At 40.3% G+C, this 25,920-nt stretch overlaps 1 protein-coding gene across 1 annotated transcript; it reads right to left on the bottom strand.

Annotated features, from left to right (window-relative positions):
- Positions 1-3,286: 3,286 nt before the first annotated feature.
- Positions 3,287-25,799, bottom strand: PRKCI (protein kinase C iota). Its single transcript, XM_042881219.1, has 18 exons — positions 25,690-25,799; positions 20,566-20,687; positions 18,094-18,183; positions 17,302-17,352; positions 16,077-16,162; positions 14,659-14,799; positions 13,798-13,852; positions 13,101-13,159; positions 12,490-12,666; positions 11,593-11,690; positions 10,478-10,564; positions 9,736-9,871; positions 9,281-9,368; positions 8,255-8,380; positions 8,073-8,152; positions 7,216-7,305; positions 6,833-6,948; positions 3,287-5,797 (listed from the first exon to the last, which is right to left on the bottom strand). The coding sequence occupies exons 1-18, from the start codon at positions 25,797-25,799 to the stop codon at positions 5,710-5,712; spliced, it is 1,800 nt and encodes a 599-aa protein (XP_042737153.1). The 3' UTR covers positions 3,287-5,709.
- Positions 25,800-25,920: the final 121 nt, after the last annotated feature.

The raw sequence follows: 25,920 nt of genomic DNA, 5'->3' as shown, positions 1-25,920 counted from the left end.
CCGCCCACCCGTGACCTCACTGCGGAGACGGCGGCGGCGGAGACGGAGACGACGGCGGAGACGGCGGCGCGCGGGCACGAACCCGCCGGCGGCGCGCACCCCCCCGCCGCCCTCGGCCGCCGCCGCAGCTCCGCCCACTGTCTGGGGCAGCGGCGGGAGCGGCCGCCCTTCCCCCGCCGCCTCACGGCGCTGGGAGGGAGCGCCCCACACACACGGCGCGGTAAATCGCGATGAGATACAGGAAAGCACGATAAAATGCGACAAAACGCAACAAATAAACGCGTAGCCATTTAAAGGGCCGACCGGCCCCGCGTTCCGCCCCACCGCTTCCCCTCAGCCCGCAGCCGCCGGGCATCGCGACGCGGCCCCCCGCGCGCAGAAAGAACCGCAGCGTTCTTCTCACGTGTTAAAGACTAGGCGCAGTGCTGCTGCCCAGACGCGCAAAGCGCTGCCTTGGCCCGAGATGTTTTGTTTGCAGGTTTTGCCTGTGATGTTCACCTTAGAAGTCAGTGCTTACCTGCGGCTGTTCCCCCAGCTGTGAGTGCAGGCTGGGGGACCCCTGGTGCTTTATATGGCGAAAATAATAAACTGCCGGCTGTATAAAGAGGAGAATAGGGTTTATGCAGTTATTCTAAACAGCTGTGCCCAGGCTTTTAACCGTAATGCTGTGATCATAAAGACACTAACAGTTATATTTATTTTTTAGAGCTTAGAGAAAAGCATTTGACCTTTGTGTTATTGAAGAACTTGGGTAGAGATGAAGGAATCGTAAATCTGAAATAGAGCACGACCTCAATTTTTACATTCAGTGCAAAGCATCATTATAACGGGGAACACGGTTTTACTGCTGCCATGTTGCAGGACCCTCAGGCAAACGCAAGGCTTTTCCACAAAACAAAGGGGTATCGAACAGAAACCTTAACTTTGTTGCAGGATGTAAACCTCCAAGTCGCTTGGAATTAAGTGTGCTTTCTGGCACTACTTACAGAAGGTATTCCAAATAAGGGCTATAGAAAAACACAACTTCTCTTTTCACAGATAGAGAAAAGAAAGGGAAGGCATAAATTCCCTCCACTCCATGTTGGCCAAAGAAAAGATAAATGCTTCCCCAAAACTGAAACCAACATTTAATCACAGGGAAGAATAAAATTATTGGAGAAATTAATTTTCTTCCCTTTAATATCCTACTATTTGGCCTCTTCCATCCTCATTTTGTTTCTCTATTTTTATTGTAAATCACTAAAGATTGACTCAGCCCTTCCTCGGGGAGCATTTACCATAACAGCTATTACCATGATGGGAAGTGCATCTTTCCTCCCTTACATCTACCCTACTGCTTTCTAGATCCTTTTGCCAGACATAGTCTGCATCACTCATTGGTAGCAGCAGAACCACAGCTGAACCCTTTACATCTCAAACCACCAGCCTCTGTGCATCATATGAGTTATGTGAACTGAGACACCATCAGGACTGATGCCTCTGCACTTCCCAGCCATTTGACATTCAAAGCAAGTGAGGTTTGTGCTTCTAAGGAAATTTCATGACATTGAACCATAAACCAACTCCTGGCTCATCTCTGCAGCTTACTGCGCTTGAACCAATTAGCAGCACACAGTAATTAATAAATACTGGTCATTCCACCTCGGTTTGGTTTCAATTATCTTTAAGTTCTGCTTAATTCTTTTTTCTTCTGCAATAAAATGTTTGAGGGTGGGTCAGTAACTGGAAACGCAAGCACGTTTGTGAAGAACATTTCCCCCTATCCCCCATACTTATTCATGAAGCATATAAAAGCCCAAGGGAAACAAATATGAAGAAAACCTACCAGCTTCATGGACCAGCTGCAATTGTTCAGACATTCTGGACGTTCCTGTCTTCTCTAGCCTCTAGAATTTAGGATCTGATCATAGAAATTATCTACAAATGCCAACCTCTGAGATGTGCTACATCATATTTCCATTTCAAATTTACTCAGGAACATGCAAGACTTATAACATTATAGCTAGAATGAACTATGGATTTAAGGCAGCAACGTATGTAGGTGGATATTACATCTTTTATTAGTCCTGCTGATGTCATGGAAGCTTAGAAATTCAGTATTGTCATTTAATTTGGGTTTTACAAAGTTCTGCATATTTTTCAAGTTGCAAACCTCTGTGGTAACCATTGTGCTGGAATGATAATGCTGCTATAGAGCTACAATCATTAGGCACCATAAGCCAAAGTTTGTAGGTAGAAGGTTGTTCAAAAGATGTTAACTCCACCTACAACTCTTATGGCAGACCAGGCAAAGCAGCTCCAAAAGGCACTGCGTAACTGAGACCTGCATTACAGACCCTTGTATGACAAAGAAAGAACCCCCCCCAAACTAACCCTGCTCTCCTCGCACATATACCTTCTTTAGGTTGTGCAGGCCACTCTCAGCTGTCTCTTGGCTTGATACCTCTTCCACTCACACACTAGAAAGAGCAAGTGAGACACATTAATCTGTATTTCTAAGCGCAGATAAATCCTTTAAATAACTGCATCACAAGCAGAAAAGAACAAAGGACACTGAAACAAACTAACTGAACGCTTCAAGAAAATACAAAATGTGGTAGAATTCCCTTCTTTTGAAAGAGCCTCCAACCCTCAAATCCCTCTTTTCAGGAACACACCATGATAATTTCAGATACATTTCTTGCTTAAACTGCTTACTACGTCACCCGTGAAGTCAGGATGTATGTTTAGCATTTTTCAAGGACATATAGATGGTGCAAGCTCCTAGTTTCTTTTATAGAGCATCTTTAACATAAACAATTGCTCAGACTGAGCAGAGAGCAGTTGGCCACCAAATTGAACAGAAACAAGAAGCGTGCGTGGGGGGAGGTCAAGCATTTAAGATATGCAACCATCTGTAGCACTTGTCTAGGACTGCTGATATATACTGTTAACAACAAGCCAGACTGCAAGAGGAAATGTCTTTTAAAATACGATACAAAGATCTTAAAATACAGATATATTAAAATACTGCATCTGTAATAGGGTATGAGGTAAGTGCCCTTGCCCTCAGTTGGAGATTTGAGAGAGTATGATGGGGGGAGTCATGAAACAAACAAAAGGAACCATGCAAAGTAAGTACAAGGCATGAGAGAACAGCTCTAAACTGCAAATTCCCAGCAGCTGCAGTGATAGCACAGAAGGTTGTTGTTGTACTCCCTCCCTGGATGCTTAAGGGTCACCTGAAGATCCCAAACAAACCCCTGTGTTTTGTAGCAGTAGTTTGTTTTTGAGATTAATACACAGCGTCCTAAATAAATGTTTTATTTGAAGTAAAAATTGTGCACAAGTAAAGAGAACGATTACACAACAATGTTCAAGACTGTATTCCATACGAAACAGGAAAGTAGCAGAGACAGCATGAATGAGCAGAGCACCCATAAGAACCTAACTCGCATCCAAAAGGGTCAGCCCACAGAAATACACCACACTTCTGATGCAGACACTTGCTTCAAAATTCAAAGCCTACTCAACTGTTCTCATGCCATATCCCTTCTGAATACTTACAACGGTTGCTATCACGCTCCACAATGAAAAATAACTTACTACCATGGCACTTAGGAGAAAATTAAAGTTTAACAATGGACATACAGTCGTTACAGATATTTATCTCAGTGGCAATAGTTAGATGTGTAAATAGAAAAAGTATATTTTCTGTGACACTATAAAAAGTTTTGCTTTGAGCACAAAAGGCAGTGCTCTTCTGTGATGAGCAGCAGAAATCCCTTCCCTACATAAAGCTATTTTGCTTGATATTGTACATGAAATTAAGGAACTGTACAGAGAAGGCTTCTCTTGCTTGCTTTCAGTAACTTCAAAGCTTACTATCAGTTAAGTCCCAATGTCTTAACTAGTCACATGAGTGTCAAACACATTTATAACTGGATGCAAGCAGTTTCATTTCACATGAAATAACAGCGTTAAAGTTATCAGCTGCTCTTTAAAAGTAGATTTACTCTGATATTTTACATAGGAAAGCATACAACTTGAAGCCAAGAGAACCCAACTTTCAACAGTGCAGAAGTTTAACGCTTCCCTGGAACGGAGCTCCCTCCAATTCATTCCCAGTTTTGAAAAATTCAGCCTTTTTGGTTCCTACTCACCTTGCAAAGAAAAGTACACACTAAGTATCACACTGTGAGCTACTGTGCTTGTGCAGTCTCTCCCCTTGCAGCTAACATATAAGTGAAAAAAACACACACTTGAAGATCCATGCTGTGAACTTACAGTTTTACCACACAAGGATTTTCACAGAGACATTGCCTAAACAGAAAGCTTACTAAAAGCTTCAGATAAGGTTTGCTAACTTGCATTTACAGACATATGTAAATCTGCTTTAAGTAACACTAAGTTGACTTACAGCTCTTATTTATATAAATACAGGTTCTTTTCTTCAATGTCTCTTAATCCCTTTTCCCCAAAAGTAAAAAAGTGGTACGTTTGGCATTTCTTCAGCCTAAGACATTCAAAGCTATTCCCCAAATATTAAAAATAAGAATTAGCTGTGCAGTATATTACACTGTTTGCTAAAATGAAATGTAATAATCATACCTCCTAAAGCCCCAGTTTGAACTGTTCTATTTTTTGTAATTGCTTTACTATTAGCTTTGAGTCTACTACCAACACTAAAGGTTTGTTTGTTATTACAAATAACTACTGTAAGTGGAAAAATTAAGGAAGTCATTGTGGACAGCACCTATTTTTTTCTAGATGTGCCTTTTCCACTGGCAACGTGGAATGCATTTCCATCAGTATGGCAGTAAGATTTAATAATAACAACAGAAAAAGGATAAATGGTAAAACAATGCCCTTACCTAGGCCATAGCTGTAACGCGTGCAGTTCTGGTACAGTAAGACAGAAATTGTAAAAGCAATAAATAATAGCATGAGGTCCTACATTCGTCAGTTTTAGCTGCCCGCTCCTGCTGAATTGCACTCTGCAGATTTTAATTTTTAAAAGCATTAATTGAATTCCATTTCTACCACCCACATCCCTCACTGAAAGGGAAAGGCTCAGAAAGGCACTCTGTATCAGACTGTGTACACTTCCCCCCTGTATCACTGCAGAGTGAAGCCTGACTCTAATACTGAGTTAAACACCACCTTTGGGATGGATCAACGTACCTTATGAGAACAGCCAATCCTTGACCTATTCTGCTTCCCTCACTGTCATTTAAATCTGAAGGGCAATAATACAGCTGTAACTTCTGTATGTAAGAACAAGGAAATCACATTTAGATTTAGAACTACAAGTCATGAGATCTTACTTGTCTCGCTGGAATAGTAGAATTCCTTTAGTGATATTTCATTATGTCCTCTGATGCAATTTGTATTCTTAAAGTAGTAAAACAACTTTCCTTTATCAGAAGGCTGCACTGGCAGGTTATACAGCCAGATCCCACTGTTCAGTCAGGAACCCCAGAGACCAACTTCAAGTTTGGCAAGACTTCTTGAAAATTTACATTTTAAGTATTCTGGCAGCCCAAGGTTCAGCATAACAATTGCCCCAGGTGATAATTGATACAAGAAGAAATTTTGTGAGTCATTCACACTCGGTGGCAATGGTATGATGATTAGTTACTCATTTTATGCTAGTGCATCCAAATGAAGAGATCTTTATCCATGCAGAAAAAGCAGAGTAACAACTGGCACAGTCCAGAAATGGAGAATTCAGACGCATTCCTCAGCTGACATCAAAAGAGGATTTATGTATTCAAAGCCTTCAAATTCAGACTGGTCAATCTTCTTCACAATATCGCTGTTAAGATTAAAAACAGTTGTTTGTTTAGCACAATTACAAGTCAATAGTATCAGCTGACAGTTTGTTTTTATACCATTTAGACCTGTACAACAGACTGCAGTTGAAAACATTCCCTTCTCTCTTTTGTGCCTCCCTTTCCTTACAGATAATACTGTTTTCTTCTAGGCCCTGTGGCAGTAACAAACACACCACCCCTTAGGAGCAGCAATTTGGCAGCTCACAAGCAGGAGTTCTCCCACAAAACACTTTGGAAGCTTTCCCAAAACATCCAGTTTTTAAAAAGGAACTGAGAACACTGGGATGCGACACTGTTCTTGCATTAGTAAGTTCCCTAACTTACTTATATATTATGCACCAACACAGGGATAAAGAAGGAAGTTGGATTTCAGACTTAAATAAGGTGCATATGTAACATTTAACACTTGCTGTTTCTGGTTACAAATTAACATGCACAGTACACAGAACCCAATACCAAACCTAAAGATCACGTATGGTGGTTCAGTCAGGACACAAAGGCACTTCCTATACAATCCCAAATCAGGACACTCAGTAGGCAAGATACCACAAAACCCTCTTCCAAAACCAAAACATTACCAAGCATTATATCAAGGCTTTTCAGTCAGGACATACTCACTCGATTACTAACAACTGAAAATACCCAAACAAAGCACCTTTTCTCGTCCAGAGTATCCAAGATAAATGCAGTCTAAATCCAACATTCCAGAAATATCACCTCTTAGCATAACACAGAAACAAACCACGCATCAAAACCAGGTTATTTCCTTCACACATTCAATTCCTTGCAAGTGACACCACTAAAATTTGTAAAATAGCACTTAATCATCCTTCTCCAAACTAGAATTCTTCCCCAGTGATCAGATTTTTTTACATCATGCCACAGCACTATATTTAACCCATCCACACCAAGTCTACAAGGAGGAGGCAACAGACTCTGTGCTACAAATACAACCAACTGATGAATTTATCTAACCCCTTCACTCATTAAAACATCTTAATTCCTGCTTTACTTACTCATCATCTGGAGTGAGCTGCACAGGTTCATTGGTGAATTGGGAATCAAAGTTATCCAGACCAAATTCTCCAGATATATTTGGCTTAAATGGAGGCACCACTTGCTTTTGTTCCATCTAAGAATAAACGCACTTAGTGACATCAGGAATGAATTACAACCTACAGAATTATTTTTAAACAAGGCTAGAAGTTACTCATTCCATATGCTTTCTGAAATACTCTACTGTACTCATTGTACGTAAAAGAGGTTCTGTATTACGACTGTGGTATGCCAGTTAGCAACTTAAGGTTTGTCATGGCTTTGAAGTTTTGTGGCATCTCCCGCAGTCAAATGTTGTCACATCACTGCTGCACACAAAGAAGAGTCCAACAGGCTCACATACCAGATCCCAATCAACATTGCGAAAAAACGGATGTCCCTGGATATCTGCAAATCCTGTCTGCGGGTGGCAGCCTAACCGCTCCTTTGGATCCTGTGGAAGAAAACGTTCCTAAGTGAGTGCCATGGCAATGTTATCAATTCTGTGAGACATGAATTTTCTGTCAGAGGTGCACTGAAGAACTAAGTTAGTGTTATTTATTTTGTAAAATGCTCCAATTTACTTTTGAAACAGATGCGAACATATAGAAGTCCAAACTTGAATAACATATAAACAACCATCCCGTCTTTACTCATTTTTATTCTAGTGGCTTTAAACGTCTCAAAGCAAGTGAATTTGATTCTCCCTCCTCAACAGGCAGCTTGCCTATGCCAAGTTGATTTGAGACAGTAACTGCAAGCTACTGATAAATACAGCTGAAAGATTACTATAACACTTCTCTCCACTAGGAGGCCGTAACACCACGCTCTCGGAAGAAGCAGAAAGGAGGAAATGAGTCGACTTTAAAGAGGACAGCTCTGACAAGTCTCTTATACAAGGGAAAGAGCTTCTCTGATTGTTTATAGATGTCACACTATCACAGATAAGCTACAAACATCTTTAGGTACCCAGATCATCTGCTAAGCTTGTTCAGTTTTCCAAATTAAAGAAATTATTTAGAACATTTCTAAACTTTTTAGTTTGAAATTTACTTCCAACCCTAGAATAATAATGTAAAGCTTCAGATTCAAAGACAAGTATTTTAAACAAGCTTCCCAGCCCTGTTAGAATGTTACAGGATTACACCTTTTGTACCTTTTTTCTACGTACATCAGCTAACGTAGATCTGCTACACATCACTTAGTCCACAACCTTCCTACCTTATTAAGGAAACTCTTCAGAACGCCCGCTGCTTTAACAGAAAGGGATCGAGGAATTCGGATCTGCTTTTCCAAAATTACTGCAAGAAACCAGTATTTATATCAGCTTTTGCATCTTTAAAGTTAGACTAAAGGTAAGTAGAAGCAAAGTGCTGCAGTACATGAACGCTCATGGCAGTTACCTTGAAAAAGATAGTCTTCTGTGTTCTGATCAGGATTGTCAGAACTCCCGACAATATCAAACGGCGACCTGCCTGCCATCATTTCAAACATAAGGACACCAAGCGCCCACCAGTCTACACTGAAGCCTGGAATTCACAAGAGAAGATACTGACAAAGAAGTTGTAGAGCAGAAATAAAAACAAGCCTTGCTTTAGTCCTAAAAATGTTTAGAGAAGAATTAGCTTAAAAAATTTAAGTATTCATAGGCTGAATATCTGGTTTCTATGGACTACCAAATAAAGGAGAGGTAACAGCTGTAAACAGACATCACTTGGTTTGTTATACGCAGGGTAGAAGGAAATTCTGTACAAAGAGGAAATGCAAAAACTTTAAAGGGTGATACCATAACCTTAACAAAGTCTTAAATTACACACAGGCTTAGTCATTGCTAACCAGCAGCATGTTATCTGGGAAATGACAAAGAAGGAAGTACATGATTCTTAATAGTAGCAAGACAGTCCTTATTCTATTATGCAGCGCTAAAGAAAAGAATCCAGCAGCTAGACTGAGACTGTTTATTCTGTAAAACTTGCTTGTGAAAGGAAGGAAATCTTGTGGACTTCTTCAGCAAGCGTTTGCAAAGACATTTTTTAAACACCAAAATTTGTGAAAGGGACATTCCTTATCTAAGCTCTTTGCAATACCTGTATTACTATCCCTGCTGCCAAATACAAAGGTCCAAAAGTGAACACAATTCAAGGCAAGCAAGATATATCTTTAAGAGTATAAAAAACGGTTATAAACAATAATTAACTCAGAAGACTCTTTCAGAGTGGCAAAAACAAGATCAGAGAGCAGAAGGTGGGATATCTTATTTGTTTGTTGTGATATTCTCAGCCTTCCCTTTGAAGGGTGCACTCACACCATGTTAACTCAGATGGTTCACGTGTCTAACAGAATTCCACCCCTGATCAACTTGAGGGAGAAGCTGAGATGAACTGAAAGTTACAGGTAGCTACATGGTAGCAGTGAAAAGCTCAAGTTACCGTAATCTTCTCCTCTAAGAATTTCAGGAGCAATATAGTTTGGAGTTCCACAGAAGGTGCTTGTCGTATCGCCAGGCCGCAGCCCTTCCTAAACAAACAACAGCACTGTCAAAACAAGCTGTGTGTAACTTTCTTCCACTGCATGCTTTCTAAAACTTCTATTTGCCTCCTGTCTCAACACAAAAATCCCTCTGAATTCCAGGCTGGGACATACTTGCTACACAAAAGCAGGTTGCAGCTGACATCTCACAAGGATGGCTTGTACCCACTGACAAGTTATTAAACCTTTTAGCTAGTCAGCTCCATAACATGCAAGTGGAAATAACTGAGATGCTGTCGAATAGTTCACAAGTACAAAGAAACAGAAGTTTCACCTTTTTAAGTCTCTGCTTCTTTTAATTTATGACAATTTCTTAATTGTTGCTTTTACTACTTAGGAAGAAACTACAGCTTACCTTGCACATGCCATAATCTGTGAGTTTAATATGTCCTTCAGAATCTAGTAGCACATTATCTAGTTTTAAGTCTCTGTAGATTATCCCTCGTTCATGTAAATAATTCAATGCAAGGCTGATTTCGGCAGAATAAAACCTAGAATAGTAAGATATACTGATTGCCCAAGCAGTCAAACAGACATAAAAAAAACCAACAAAACACTCCAGACCACAAAAACAGTCTTGGTGGTACAATACTTTTTAAATCGAGCCCTATCTATTCTACTGTAATTTTTAAGCAAGGAGACAGATAAGTTGTTTATGATCATACAGTCATTTCTACCCACAGCCAATTATTTTTTCTTAATAATATTCATGTCTACTGACATCAACCCTTTCAACTCATAACCTGAAACAGAACACACACAACAAGAACTCAGTATTTGACTAGACAGCAGGCCCTTGTGGTTCTAGGAGAAACATATTAATATCATCAGGTAAAAAATACCACAGAGCAGGTTTTCCATAAAAAAATCAGAATCAGACTGCAGTCATCAAGCGTAATGCAATAATACAAGAAATTTATTAGTGCCTCCTATTACAGCTCCTCCTTGAAACAAACATACTGCAGCTTGCAGCACTAAAATGAGAATGCAGTTAAGGATTTCAGAAATGTGAAACATCTGGAAAGGGTTTGTTAGTTCACCACCACGATCTGCACTGCTGCACTGTGCCAGAAATCTACCTGCTCTGATATGCATACCTGGCATGCTCTTCTGGCAGTTTTCTCTGTCTCTGCATGTGAAACATCAGATCTCCTCCATTTACGTACTCTATAACAAAGAATAACCTGAAACACACAAGAGTGGACACAAATGATTGTATAGAGGCTGAAAAACTTTCTTATCAACTGAATATTTGCATTGTTGCAGGTGTTTCCTGGGCAAAGTCAATTTAACTTCTCCCATTTCTGCGGCAACACAACTGGCCTCACCTTTGAATGAACTCCCAAAGTTAAAAATCAAGAATACAAAGTCTCACTAGGTAGCTTGTTTATTGCTAAAGGAAAGCAAAGGAATCCTTCTCACATTCTTACCCCATTACAACTACTACTTTGTATTTGTACATATGTGACTATATGGATAGACTAACGTAGTTGCTGTGCACATGGCAGAACAGACCCTTTTTTCCCCCATTTTCCTTCAGGATCCTCTTAATCTCATTCGCTTATAGTTAATACTGTTATTGCTCTTCAAATACTCTTCTCACTTAACTCTATCAGTTTGCCACCTTCTCCTACAGCAAGGATACTGTTTAAGTACACAATATTTTATTTGTACTGAAAATTATTACTATACAGAACAGTAATATTGTAATGTCTTCTACATATAGACACAAAAATCAGTTATTTTCATCCCTCTTTCACTGTTTCTCATCTTAAATTAAGGCACAATTTTCCAAATCCTGACTTGTCATCAAGGAGTCAGGCAAACCTGAGATCCATTTCCTTACCTTTCTGTACTTCTGATTTCACCTCCCTTAAATCCTTTTCTTTCTTTTTTTTTTTTTCCTCTTTTTTTTTTGCTCCCTCTCTAGATTGGTCTTTACCTCACACTCTCAAGCACATTTTTCCCCTGCTAGTTGCTTCTCTTCCTTTCTAGCATCCTTATCATAACACCCAATATTTCACACATTTTTGCATCTTTCCAATCTAAAAGCTTAGACGATAAATGTGACTTTTGTTCACAAAAAGCTACCGTGATTTACAGCACACTGACTTTCACTACCTACCTAACACTTAATCATTTAAATAGGCTTCAGATGTGCCTAACAGTATGAAATATTTCTTGAAGAAAAGATTATCATCATCTCCTTTACCTGCTTTCTGTCTGGAAGCAAGAGTGCAGTCCAACAAGGAAAGGATGATTTGAAGCCTGTTCAAAGACATGTTTCTCTGTCTGAACCCAATCAATATCCTATTTTAAGAAAAGCAACATTCAGATAAGCATTGTTGTACTTTGTAGGGCAAGTATTAATGACAGCATAAGGATAAACTGGTGCTGATGAATGTAAAGAAGTCGCAAGAGAGGCGGGTGAAATTAATGTCAGAACTAGAATAAAATGAAAAAGCTCTTGAATAGCAAATCAGTCAGGGTATTCTGTACAGATTTGACTAAAGAACCATGAATGAAATCTTCAGCAGCTGCAATCTAATAGCTGACTGCAAACGGTAGCAAGTTTCCACAAATCACTGTGTATGCTACAACCAATCTGTAAATGTGGATGCTTGATTTAAAGAGCAAATAAAGTAACATTGTGAGGTCCTCCTCTGTGACAAAAAGCAAAAACCCTCACAGATGTGAACGTATGAAAAGTAGACTCCACCTCCTTTTTCAGCTCAGCAAGCAAAAATAATAGGAAACATATGGAATAGTTCTCCAAAACAAGGAGGCAAGAGAAGCATATTAAGTGCTTTCTGCATGAGTAGTGCTGTAGATGGCATCAATTACAACAGTGACACTGGTTGAAGTAATGGGGCTCTTGACAGAAGCCACTAGCACAGGATGACTGCTGTAAACTACGAATCTGTCAATGAACACCTCACAAGCAGTCATCTGTCTTGTGAACTTCTTGCAATGCATTTTCAAGTAACTGAATGTTTAATGCATAGGTTTTAACTCATGATGCAGACTCAGATGTCTGGCTTCCCCTTTGTAACAGGCATTAAAGCTGTTCAAAAGAGTTGGCTGAGTAATTAACAAAAGGCTTGCCTACCTCATCATCATTGACGAGTTCTTTCTTCACCACCTTCATTGCATAAATGCGTTCTGTTTTCTTCAATCGAACAAGCAGTACTTTAGCATAGCTGCCTCTTCCTATAACCCGGAGCAAATCAAAATCCTGGAGACCCAGACTGGAAGAAGCTTTGCCACTTTCTCTTATGCCCATTGCCTACAGACAGAGACACTTCTGAATTCACCAGCAGGCTTGTCAATTTTAACAACTGTTGTTGCTGTTCTTTAAAGAAAGTTAGCACTTCAAACAGAATAGCACAATAAATACACAAGCAATTCAATTAACACTTGTTATTCTTAAACAGCACGGCCAGGAACAGAGGGAAAAGGAAGAAGGTAGAAGAAACATGGCAGATGAAAAACCAATCAAACTGGAAAAATTTGGAACACTTTCTAAATCAAAGCACATCTCAACCCAAGTTTTAAAAAAATCAGCTTGAAAGACACACATGCAACCATCGAGTGAGCAATCCAAACATGCTCTACGTACTAGTTTTCATTCTGTGATGAGTCAAATTACTAAGACAATAAAATAAAGAGTGACAGAGTTGAAGATCTCTGAATACAGTTAGCATGGTTAAGAAACTTCACCTCTTTTTCTTCACCAACATGATCCAAGCTCTCGTGACTTGATGGATTATATGGAATCACTAGAGATGCAAGGAAAACAATTAGATTTATGGAAAACAATACTATTTTCTTTCTCTTCAAAATTTCCACTCATTAGTTGAATCAAGGAGAAACAATTTAAGTGTATGTATTATCAGCATTCAAAACTGTGTTTTTTTTGTTGCTTTTAAGCTACCAAAGTCATTCTTTTTGCAATACTGCAATAACAACTGTTATGCCTAATATAAAGTTGTGATTGTATTTGGAAAGCTATTTAGACTATTCTTGCCATACTGTATCTTGTGCAAAATAGCACTTGTTGTTGTTTAACAGATCATTGTGCTAAAATGGAAATGTCAGGAAATCTTGTTTAATTTTTTTCCCACTGTAATTCTGTTTAGAGCTTTTTTGTTTGTTTAAGGAGGACATTTAAACTACACAGCTTACTGATGGAAAAATGTAAGTAATAGCCTAGATTCTTCATCTTTACAACAGCTTGTTAAACTGCAGGACACAGGAAATAGGAATTTTTATATTTAAACCCCCTTAGTGTTTAAAGCATCTGTCCTCTTCTTCTTGCCCAATGAAAAGAAGTAAAACAGAATTTTTGAAGTAATTTGCTTAAAGTTACTGTGTTTCATTTTAAAACCCACGTTTCAAAGAGAAGTACTGATCTTACCTGATTCTACGTTATCTGGATGCACTGATGATGGATCCATAGGCATTATTGGTTCCTGCAAACATGCACAACGTTTTTTGTAACAGACTGCGAAAAAGATCTCTAAGAAATATAATCTTTTTTTAGATGAATCCACATAATTACTGCTCTAGTCCATACAGTATAAAAAGAATCACTGTAGCCCTTATTTTACCTATTTTCCAGAGAAGTTCCTAGAAGCTATTGAAGAAAACTTCATACAACAGAGAGAAGGTAGTAGACTAAATGCAAAGTGAGACAGAAAATTGCATGTACTTCAGCAGTTTTATTAGCCAAATAGCAATTTATTAGCCAAATAAATGTATGAAATAAAGACGTCCAGTCGTCCGCTGTTAACATTAAGCTACAAGTGGCATTCACCTGTTGTTTTTCATAGGGACTTGAGAACTAAAGATGATTGCACCACTTGGGAGAAAGTCCGTACTCTCGTGGCTCACCTTCCTTTCCAATCAAACAAATTAGTCTGATAATCTAACAGATGTTTAGAGAATTTACTTGGACTTCACTCTGAATACGTGAAATGTATTCATGCACAACATACACGTACAGATAAACACTATGTAACTACCTCTCACCTTTCCTTTCACCACCTGACACTGAAATAGACAATATATGTAAGAATTAAGACCTTATTACTGAACAGTTATTCTGCTAAGCATCTCTGGTATTTTCTTGTCACCACAAAGAGTGACAACCTTTTTAACCTTCATCTACTGCGATTGTTTGCAGAGCATATTTTGAAAGCCATTAGCAGGAAACAAGCTCTTCTATTTCATTTATTATTGCTTTTTAAAGACAACTTTTCAGACAAACCCTACTTACTGGCTGTAGTGTATGACGACCACATTCAGAATTGACCAGTTTGTGACACTTCTTGTGAACAAGGAGTTTGCAATTGATGCATTTATAGCCCTGGCGACCCAGGCCCCATATTCGGTCGCTGCAGATGGCACAGTGAGCTCGCTAGGATAAATCAATACAACTGATTAAAAGCAAAGCTAAGTAACAGAAACTATTCAGTCACACTTTTGTTACTGAAGAACACAGGATAGGAGATCAGAGAGACCCCTACTTAAGTTACTACTGTACCAGAAAAGTCTATGACAGAACTTTAAGATAGAACAGGCAGATACAACATAGAAAAACCCAAGAATTACAAATGAACAATAAGCAACAACTGCTTATCAGAAAGAGCACATTTACATGGAAAGGTGCAGGCACAGTCAGCCTCTTCTGCTGCATGTGGACCCGGAGAGACAAGAGTCAACTGCAGGTCAAAAGCAGTGCAGATGAATAAGCAGGCTCCTGTGACCAAGCTAGTTTGCTAGGTCTCATTATCTTTATGTAGAGGAGTCCTTAGGCTTGAAGAGAGAAAGGCAGGAAAGCAAAAGCTTCAGCACACTTAAACCACCAGCTTACAGGAAATGGGAAGATCACCACTCGCTGAAGGACACTCACAACACAACTCAAAAGAACCATGAACACAGGGCACCTACAAAGCAAGTGGGATGGTGCCTTGACAGCCTTTGACCAGGAAGAGGTCAAGGAGGATTTCTCAGAGCATTGTGTTAAAAAAAAAAAAAAAAGTTCAGTGAATAATGCTGAATATGAAGTTAGTGGAGATAATTTTGAGCGTTATTTAAGCATGTGATTCACAGCTTAGAGAAGAAGGAAAGAATACCGAAGCTGTCAAGGAACCTTGCTTCTTTAATTTTTATTTTATTTTTCAGATACAAGCAGCAGATAGCTTTCTTGATGCTTAATTGTCTTTGACTATTGCTTATTGTATGTATCAAAATTGGCCTATTGTTTTCAGTTGTTTGTTTGCCAATATAAGCGGATGTTAGAGAAACATCTCAGGTTTTAAGTTATGAAGGAAAACTGTGCATCATAAGCAACTCAAAGTATTCTTAAACAACTGCAAATGCACCTTCAGTTCAGCTATCTAATGCCAGAGCTAAAGTCTGCCTCTCTGAAGATTTTAAGGGAGCACTAGAGCATTTCTATAACAGAGAGCATAGTTAGAGTATACTGTAAAGTGAATTACAACTATTTACTTTTCTTAGGTGCCTGATTTTATATCAATAAGGTTTCCTGAAACTCCAGCAACCCAACATCTAAGTACTACAGACAGTCAACAAGAATTAGAATCAGCCTGCCTTTTTTAAGACAGTAACGTTAAAATCATAAAAGTTAGACAACCCTGTAACATGGTTTTAAGCACCCAACAAGAGTCTCACCCTGTTAAATCGTTTGGCTTGGAAAGTGTGACCATTTGCACAATAGAGCTTTCGCCACCGGCGGGCGCCACGGCGATAAATGGATTCTAAGAGGAAAAACATATGATTATATCCATAAAAAATATAAATGCACAACTGCAATATTTTCTCATGGATGCTTCTGTGTAAAGTGATTTGCAGAGTAAAGTTTCACTCCTGCAACCTTGTAGGAACACAATGTGTTTTCTTCATTTTTCCAATTTTGGAGAAAACCTCAAGCAGAACACTCAGACCATCTGAAAGTTAAGTCTGCCTTTCCAAAGTTAAAAGGAAGAGTGAGTCAAAAGGAGGAGAACAGCCCAAACAACACAAGCACTTGTTTGCAAAACATGCACATACCTTACCTAATTCAAGGAGGAGCTGTGGGAAGGAGGGAAGAAGGTGCATTTCAGGAACGTGTCCTGATTTATGGTTGCTTGCACAAATCCTCTAGTATCCTAGGTCCACAGCTGCCACCATTTTTTGACTGTTTGTCTTGTTACAGGCATGTCAGGAACCAAAATTGAAAACCAGAATACGCAAAACTATCTCAAGTTGCAAAGCTATTTCAGATTTAGTCTGGAACCTTTCTTTCCCCCCTTCAGAAAAGCAGCATTACTGCAAAGTTAACATTTAAGCACACACTGACATTTGTCAAGAACTTGGATGTCAAGCTGACAGATGTGTGTGTGCACAGCATACCCATCCTCTTTTATAAGATGAATATCAACAGCATAGAAGCCTACATTGAACAGATGGAAAATCACCTCTCATGGTTAGTACATTTACTAACATGACAAAGATTTTCAGAAAATACTCCTATTACCCAAAGGTTGGTCAGAAACTGATGATTTGACAACACCTCATTACAAGTGGTTGCAAGCCTTTGCTCACATTAGTCAGCTAGCAATCTGGCAACTACTACAGACAGGAATAGAATAAAAAACTGCCATGAAAGAGGCAAAAGCAAGGAAAGCAGAGAAGCATGGAGAGTTAACAGAAATGCAAAAATGCCTTATTAACAACGACTCAAATGACAAACAACACTCAAGTTTAACAAAACTTTCTGTTCCTTTTTAATATTTAAGCTGTAGAGACTTGCATTATTAATAGTTATAAGCACAGGAAATCGAACAATAGAATATCAACTTTTTCTAGAATAGAGATTACTTATTTTAAGCATGCCCAAACTAAAATGCCTACTTACTATCTTCTCCTGGGCAAGGCATGCCAGGCCGTTCTGGTACACAAGGAAACACTGCAAGAAAAACATTAGTTTCCTATGAATCTGTTTCAGACAGAAGACAATTCTTTGGGTTAAATACAACATCTGTGTAAGAAGGCAACAGAAACAGAAAGTTGCTACAATGCATTCTAACAGCAAGCAAGAAGAAAAGATGCCACAAAACTCTGTACTGCACATAACAGTGATGCAAGAAAGAAAAACAACGGGACAGCAGAGTAAGGAAAGTTATTTAAAGATGCTAGCAACAAGTATTGATGCTGGTTTCTCATGTGATCAATCACTGCAGCCAGTATTTGGAAATCTGGACTGTAAGTGAAGCACGTTACAGGGTTCCAGAACAGCCAACTATGATCTTGCCTGCATTAGTTTTTTGTTTCCAGTGTATTTAGCCGCAGCAGCAGCAGGAAGGGAAAACCTGGGGCACATTTACTCAGAAGGCAACCAAGCAGAAGTAAATGGAGACAAGACTGATCAAAAAGCGTAATAATAAAAAACAGAAATACACGTATAGGAGCAGATGAAATCCTTTCCCAGTTTTTATGTATTTTTCCTTTCTTAATTCCATAAAGAATACTGACAAGTGCTGACAGCTAAAGAGTGACCCGTAGTCTTTGGCATCCTTTTGACAGACTGCCACAATTGGCTTTAACTGAGGAAGATGGAGTAGTGCAAAAGACTCCGATAACATGAGGTAAAAATTCCAGGTCTCTGTAGATGCAAACATTAAAAGCAATATATTAAATTTCAGTGTACCGTGAATTAGAAGCTCTGAGTCCTTGTTTAGTTCGTACAACCGAAATGCCTCTTCTAACTCCAGCTGGGAAGAAACCGTACATGGGTCTCCTGAAGGAAGAAAACACCACAAAACTCAGTCTGATTGGTTTTGTGCCATTCAACAGCCCCCCCACAGTGGTTGCTAAGATAATTATTGCAGCAAACCAAACCTCTGCGCAGTAGTGTTGCTGTCCTTTTTCATCACATCAAACGTTCCTGTCCCATCTGACAGCCTCAGCACTCAGCTGCCTACCCACTCCGTAAACACAAAGTGGAGAGCGTGGAAGGAGGAGAAGGAACATCCCTATTCATTCAGACTCACTGAGAACCAACAAACCAGTTTTTCTTCATGTGTTTTGACACCTGTGCAAACAGCTTTTTGTTTCTTTTTGACAGAAGAAAGGGAGGCTTTCAAGAGTACGCAGTGCTTCAGATTGCACACAAAGTTTACAGACTAGAAAGGAACCTTCATAATTAAGTCTGACTTGCACTTTTTTTAATTGGTGATCACAACTTAGCTGACTGTGGCAAAAGCATGCAACTGATCTTTCTAACACTGCCCTCAAATTCACAACTTCACTTTAAAATCTAATAGGGAATAACCGAAATCTTAATTCACAATGTATTACTAGTGACAGCTAAGTATAAAAATGATGAACTACAAACATTCTTTCAACACCAGATTAGTAATAATTTTGCAGTCATCCAAAGTAAACTCAGATAAAATATGTCAGGAAAGTGTTTAATTTTTACTTATCTACCAAGAAGATTGAACACAAATGCCAGTTTAGTGTCCACCTTACAGTACACATCATGAGACAAAGGTAAGAAGAGATGACCAGATGTAGATAAAATCAAAGTTCATCTAAAAAGAAATCAGATTCACTCCATTTTCCAGTTGAACCTGACCATTTATTTGAAGTGACTGCATTCAAGCTAAATTCCATCTGCCTTTGTATCATTAAACTCTATGAGAATTATTTAAACACGATGCTCTACACCTGCAACAACTCAGAAGACACATTTAGAGCACGACAAACAAAAACCTCAGTGACCAGGCAAATCCAGCTGAACAGTTTAGTCACACATACGGTCAGAAAGTAGTGAAGAAGGCCAAGATATTATACCTTGTCTTTATTCTACCAGAAGCATGGTAAACAATTCCATCATATACACATACATGCTTCATTAAAGACAGACTTACTTCTTACTGTAAATCTCCAGACTCATCTCAGTGAAAAGTCCTTGAGATAAAACAGCCAGCTTATTGCAAAATGTCTAACTCAAACGGCACCACAATGCAGCAATTTGCTTATCACCACTGCTCCTTTCTCCTTACTGCATCTCCCTTGTGTACATAGTTTGGGAAAGCTGGTGATAAGCAGAAGAGAATCACAGAACGGCCCAGGTTGGAAGGGACCTCAAGGATCTCACAGCCTTCAACACAACTGCCCATACAGCACTTCCAAAAAGCAACTTGAGTCCCTGCTTAGCTTTGAGCTCTCAATAAACTGGCACTCATCCAATTCTGAATAAGAAACCTACAACAAGGGGAGGAAAGAGGCCTACAAGCACCGCCTATGCTAATCACTGCATACAATTACTAATCACTGCAGACAAATCACTGCCTTTTATGTACTGCATCAAGTACTTAGCTGGCTAAAATAACAACAGCTATTCCATAATTTAGATGTCTTTGGTGTGGCTCAAAACTTACGTTCAGAACACGGCTCCACAAAGAAAATAAGAGCTACAAGCAGGCTTTTCAAAACATGCCTAACATACACACAGCTCAGAGTGGAAAAAGGGAGAGAAGACTGAACTTTTTTCATCTGATATAAAACATGGAAAAATGACGTGCTGAAGATTAACGAGATTTCAGGGCCAAAATTTCTACAAAAAGTTACTGTACATCACTCAGCCAAGTATTTTCTTGAAAGTACTTCCTCTTTTATTAAATAGCTTTATGTTATTAGACTCAAGGTTGCTACAGCCGATTCACTAAAAATACACTTTTTGGTTATATGAACAGCTATATACATTAATTTGTATCAGTACTTCAGACAAATACTGCAATATTACTCACTTAGGGTTAGACTGTTTCTCAAAAGCTAAAGGGGAAGCATAAGCATACTTTCCATTTCTTTCCTAGTAAATCCTAGCACTGAATTCACACTTTGATAGTCACTGAGATTTACGAGCAAACTACAGCAACAACAACAACAGAAAAACAAAAGTAGAGCTACACACTTCAGTGATTTGAACTAACAAAACCATACTTCTAAGGGCACTGGAAAGCCATTACTTGTGGAGTCTAAGTTACTATTACTAAAAAAATACAGTTCATGTCACAAAGGGAAAGAAAATGAGGAAAGGGAGAGAAAAAATAGAAAGCTGAGTACCATAATGATCACAAAGTTGTTGGAAAGCAGGCAGCAAGAATTGATTTACCTTCTTCATCAATCCATTTCATGGTGAAAAGCTGCTCGTTGTCAAAGGAGCACATGTCTCGAACTTCACTGCACAGTCCCTCAAACGAGATGGAAGGTTCAAAATACGTTATCATGATGTCCCTGAGTAAGAGAAAAATAATATTGAGAAAATGTCCAATGCTGTAATTACACAGCATTTCATCTTCACCTCTAATGCCTTCCATGCACCACTGATATAAAACTCACCTCTTGCCACAGCCCCTTAAAAAAGGAATCTTTAAGCAGTATTAATAAGGCATGACCACCAAGATTCCTCCCTACAGCATTCAGGCTCCATGTAATTCTTATTACTGATTATTTGACATTTATTCCTCACATTATCTGCTTTTGAAAAAATGAAGATTTAAATCCCCAAACAACTTTGAAGCTGTGCAAGTTGTAGCTTTTAAGTACACGCAGCAATGAAATACATTATTCCAGTGGACAGCGAGGAATTAAACGCTGCAATAATTTTGAAGGGCATTACTAATGTATTGCTGGTAAGAACACATACATCTTCTCCAAGTAAGTCCTAATTGTGGGGATGGTTTGAAACAGTCATGGAAATTATTAAACAGCAGATCAGAGGGGAAGAAGTTGCTAATATTTAAAGCACCTTTAAGAAGACACGGGTGATGCTTCCCCACAATGACAGGGAAGGTGAACACTGAAGCATGCTCTTAGAATTAAAGTTTACTGCTTTACTGTTATGCAGAACCGGTATTTCTGTTTTAATTATGACTGAGAGTGGTGCTTTAGAAGCATTACCACAACATGCTGACCCACTGCCCTGGTATTTGCTGGGCCTTCAAGGGGAAAAGGTGACTCTGGGTCAGTCCTTTAAAAAAGAATGTCAGAGGTACAGCCCAAAGGAAGGTGGAAAGAAAGAGCAAGAAGCCAGGGCTGTTTACAGCACTACTCTCCAAACAGCTCATAAGCCCACTGCTGGAGCAGTGATGTTCCTAGAAAATGCACAGAGATCCAGAGTGCAGGACAGCTGCTCTGCAAACTCCACACATCTAACAGCACGTTACTGACATGCAGCCATCAAACAAAACCCACAAGGCTCTATTAGGAGGCAAAGTCCTAACCTGTATTTCCTGTTTTTCAGGGACCTACATTTTAGGCAGGAGATAAGGCACTGCTTAGCAACTTCAGTGAGTTCCACCTAAAGTTCACCAAAAGATTTATCCACACTACAGTGAACAGCAGAAGTCAGATACACACAATATTAAGACGAACCAAACGACTTAGGAACACAAAACCTTTCAGTATAGTTACAGTAAAATCCGATACAAAGTGAAGGAACACTTCCTCTTGTTGTTACCTTCACGTGCAAAGCAGTTGCCCTATCCAGCACCATCAACAAAGGACACACCAGACAGCAGCAAAATACATCTGGAGAAGCACCCAGCTGTTAGAATGAACACAAACCTGCCTGCACATGTGGCAGAAATCTGGCCAGAGCAGAAGGATGGATGTAAATACGAACAAGAGTCTGCAAGCAACTACAGTGCACTGCCTAGAGATGAGAAGCTGGCTTTGCACGAGGCAGAATGTGAACGATGCTGTCTTTCTGCAAGCTCACCTGGCAATTTTAACTACACTGGTGGCATTTTCCACAGAGATAGGTCTCATTCCCAGACTAGTTCTGCTATCACTTCTTCAGATTATATGGTGTTTTCCACACCTCCTGCACCTAGCACCACACCAGGCATGTCTTCACTAGGAAAAAGCTGTACTGACTGAACCTACCATACAAGATTAAGCTAAATGTGGTATTTTAAACAAAAATTAGTAAGCTATGTAAAAGAATGATGGGAATGTAAAGTGGGCCATAGCCTGCTGTCTTGTATAAGAAAATACAGAATGCTTTCTCTCACATTGACAAAAGAAAATCCTTTCATTCTGATAAAATCAACGAGTAAAGCTTCTGTTCAGCAGACCTGCCTGCTACAAAGCTATTCTACAGCACAATACTCTTATTTGCCTCCTCAAGACACACACAAGGAACTAGAACGCAATCTGATTCCAGACAGCCATTTCCACATCTGGATGCTTTAGTTATCTCATCACAGGGAAGCACTGTGTTTTTTACAACTTCTTAGGGATTTTATCTCTCTCTAGAAGACTACCAGCCTCACTGCTACCTTCCCCACCACTTCTCTGCGATCAGACAGCTTTTCTCACTCTTTTTCTTTTGCACCTCTCCCACCAGTCACAAGGAGCAGCCCTTCAGCAACACGAACAAAGGGAAAAATACAATGCTGACAGTTAAATGCAATTGAATACGCGTAGCTCACTTCTCAGTTCTGAAGTCAAGCTTCTGTGGGAGGCTGCCACTTGATTATCTGGAGCCTAACACAGCTATCACACATTACATTTGTGAACATACATAGATATCCAGTCACGTATTAATTACATACCCACACATTCATCATACACCTGGGTTAATCTTTTGATTATGCTTGGTGGCAGCTCACTGAAATTAACTCGTGCGAGGCTCCCGGCAAATCCCGCTGCTTGTAAGTAGTTTTTAGAAGCTCTTTAAACTGAGCACACTCCTTTACATTCACTTTACATTCCAGGGGCAACAGAAGACATCGAGCTGAAAAAACGACCAGAAAGTTTCAAGACAAAGAACCGTGTAAACAGAGGATGTGGGAAATCAAACATTCTTTAAAGAATTGTCTTCTGCAAATATCTGTGGAAGTGCATTTTGATTTCACAGTAAAAATGGCACTGTTTCCTTTTCCAACAAGTCTCACCACTCCTGTAAATGCATTAAAATTAAGAAAAGCAGCACCATTGACATGTATTCTGAGAAGACTGCTAGTGGTATTGCTCCTTTGAAACAATACAAACTGTGGGTAAAGGACTGGTATGCCTTTATCTGTACTAAAAGCCTAACCTACATTCTAGCTTACACAGTTAAACCAGTGCAAAATCTATGCCAGCCACTGCAAAGAGCAAGCAGATCTAATCATGACAGAGAGATGGATCAAGTTATGTGTGTATATATACATATATATATATTAGTCCTATAGGATTGGTAATGCATAGGTAGCATATCTTTCTCACTTGCTCTCTCCCACTACAACACAACCCTTCCCTGATGTAACAGCCTCTTGTACTGAACTGACAAAAAGCACCTACAACAAATGAGACAAGCCAAAAAGTAAGCTTTTAAAGCAACATTAGAGACCTAAAACGGGTGTAATTATAGATGCTGTGTAAACGCTGCGCATTTGAAGCTGCTACACTTTGTCAGTGTATCAGCAAAAAAAGAATGTAAACACAGGGAACAATAAATTCCTAGGAGCTGCTGGGAACTCCTGCTACATGCAGGGTGTAGATTACAGGAACTCTTTAAAACAGGTGAGGCTATTTTCAGCATTTCAAGCAATTAGTTCTACAACAAGCGTGGCTTACCTGCGAAAAGGAAATATTAGGGTAAACACAACTTAGTTCCCAACTCTCTGGGAATTCCCACCTCTTATTCCCATCACCTCTGTTTGTTTTAGGAAAATTTTCCTTCCCAGTTTTACATATTTCATGAATTTAAGATAAAGAACTACCACGGCACGGCTGAACAAAACAAAGACCCTTCAAAGAGTTCCTCATGAAAGCTTTTGTCTCCGCTGAGAAAAGCAATTAGGCTCCTGGCCAGACCCGGGGTGTTCTGGGGCTGCAAGAGCAATGCTTGAGCCACTCAAGGGCCTCACCACCACGTTCCTCACTTCTATTACAAGAAAATTAAGAGAGAGATTAACATTTCCTGATTAACAATATTTCCCATAAAATCCTCTAACCGACTGTCATCTTCATGCAGTTTATTTGATGAAAGGGTAAACTTCGCCTTTGATACCTGCACTTAGATCCTCAGTCTCCAGCCATTCCCAGTGCAAGTCAACTGCTTTGCTTTGATATCGACTTTTTGACAGTGCTGGTCTGAGAAGCAGGCAATGAGACTGACAGTCAGAGGGGAGTGGAAAGGATGGCTTGTTTAGATCTCAAAACAAATAACTGCCAAGGCATTCAGCTTATCTGTTTGTTAACCAGCTGCCCATATGACTCACTGTCACGATTAAAAGCAAACCAACAACTGTGTTAACCAAGAGTCAGCAGATGAAACTCAAAAGAAACATTCCAGTGCCTGTGAAATCACTGCCTTATATCTGAAGTGCCACAAACCAGCATTCCAGCCCAGCATAGCAGTTTTCTTGCTCACTCCCACAGCTTCTTTATCTCTGTTCCTGCACCACAGCTTCTCAGTGCTAAGGCAAGAATTTGTATGACCGCATGTGGAAACGACCAAGATTAAAACTGACCCAGCAGAAGAAAAATAAATGTTTAATCCAAAGCACTTCCACTTCAGTTCACCGCCCAACCACACGAGCCCTCCTATCAGCTGGTAGCCACATCTTCAAGAAACGGGGGATTGATGAGACCAGAAGGCAAAGATCTGAGAACTTCACATGTAGTTATTCTGACAGGTTCCACAGGTCCTTTACAGCCACAGACAGTGCCAGCCTGTAACGCTTTGGTCAAGAAGAGCTCCAAAGCAGACACAGGCCAGAAACTAAGCGCTTTACCATGTTCTAAATGCTCAGCGTGGCTTTTGTATCTCTCCTTGAAGCCATAAAGCCAGATGTATTATGCGTACAGAAAGCCAGAGATACTGTAATCAGAGCACCGACGGTCAGATAAACCTTTTCTTGTAATCCACGCAGGTAGCTGGAAGGAAGCTGCCTCAAACCAAAAACGCAACCGACATTTTTTTCGGGTTAGATCAGCTCGTATCGAACCCACGGACCCGCCGAGGCACGGACCGCCCCGCTGCCCCAGCTGTTCCTGCGGCGCGGGGCGAGCCCGAAGCGCGGCGGCTCAGTCCCATCTGCCCGCTCACAGCAGCGGCCTCCGCTCGGGCGCAGAGCCGCGGAAGAGGAGGCCAGGCTGCGCCCCCTCACCTTCATTCTCTTTCCTCGAACGACGGAGCTCCGCACGCCACCGCAAGCGCAGCGTTGAACGCGGCGCCGACACAAACCTCAGCCCGGGAAGCGACCACCGCCTCCGCTCCCAGCGGCCTCCCCCCTGCACTCACCCCTTGTAGTAGGCTTTCACGCGGACCTGGTGGGCGCCGTCCCCGCCGAGGCCGCCCCCGCCGCCGCCCGGAGCCGCCATGGTGCTGCTGCCGTCCCGCTGCGTCGGCATCCCCCCGCGGCGGGCGGCACCGCGCAGGGCGGCGGGCGGGAGGGCGGCAGGACGAGGGGGGTGGAGGCGGCCGCGCAACCCCTCGGCTCCGCACGGCGCCGGCACAGCGCAGGCGGAACCA

This window comes from Lagopus leucura, unplaced genomic scaffold (assembly GCF_019238085.1).
Source record: "Lagopus leucura isolate 7727_CA_CO unplaced genomic scaffold, USGS_WTPT01 Super-Scaffold_100029, whole genome shotgun sequence".
Taxonomy (NCBI): Eukaryota; Metazoa; Chordata; class Aves; order Galliformes; family Phasianidae; genus Lagopus; species Lagopus leucura.
Note: the sequence above shows the minus strand (reverse complement) of the source record. Positions and strands in the feature narration are given on the sequence as shown.

Bases quoted from the DNA above. Each gene is read 5' to 3' on its own strand.
- PRKCI (XM_042881219.1), bottom strand. From the start codon at position 25,799: ATGCCGACGCAGCGGGACGGCAGCAGCACCATGGCGGCTCCGGGCGGC. The intron at 11,691-12,489 runs GTAGGCAAGCCT...TTCTTAAAATAG, and splicing joins AACTCGTCAATGATGATGAG to GATATTGATTGGGTTCAGAC. The intron at 8,153-8,254 runs GTAACTGCCATG...GGTTTCTTGCAG, and splicing joins AGAAGACTATCTTTTTCAAG to TAATTTTGGAAAAGCAGATC.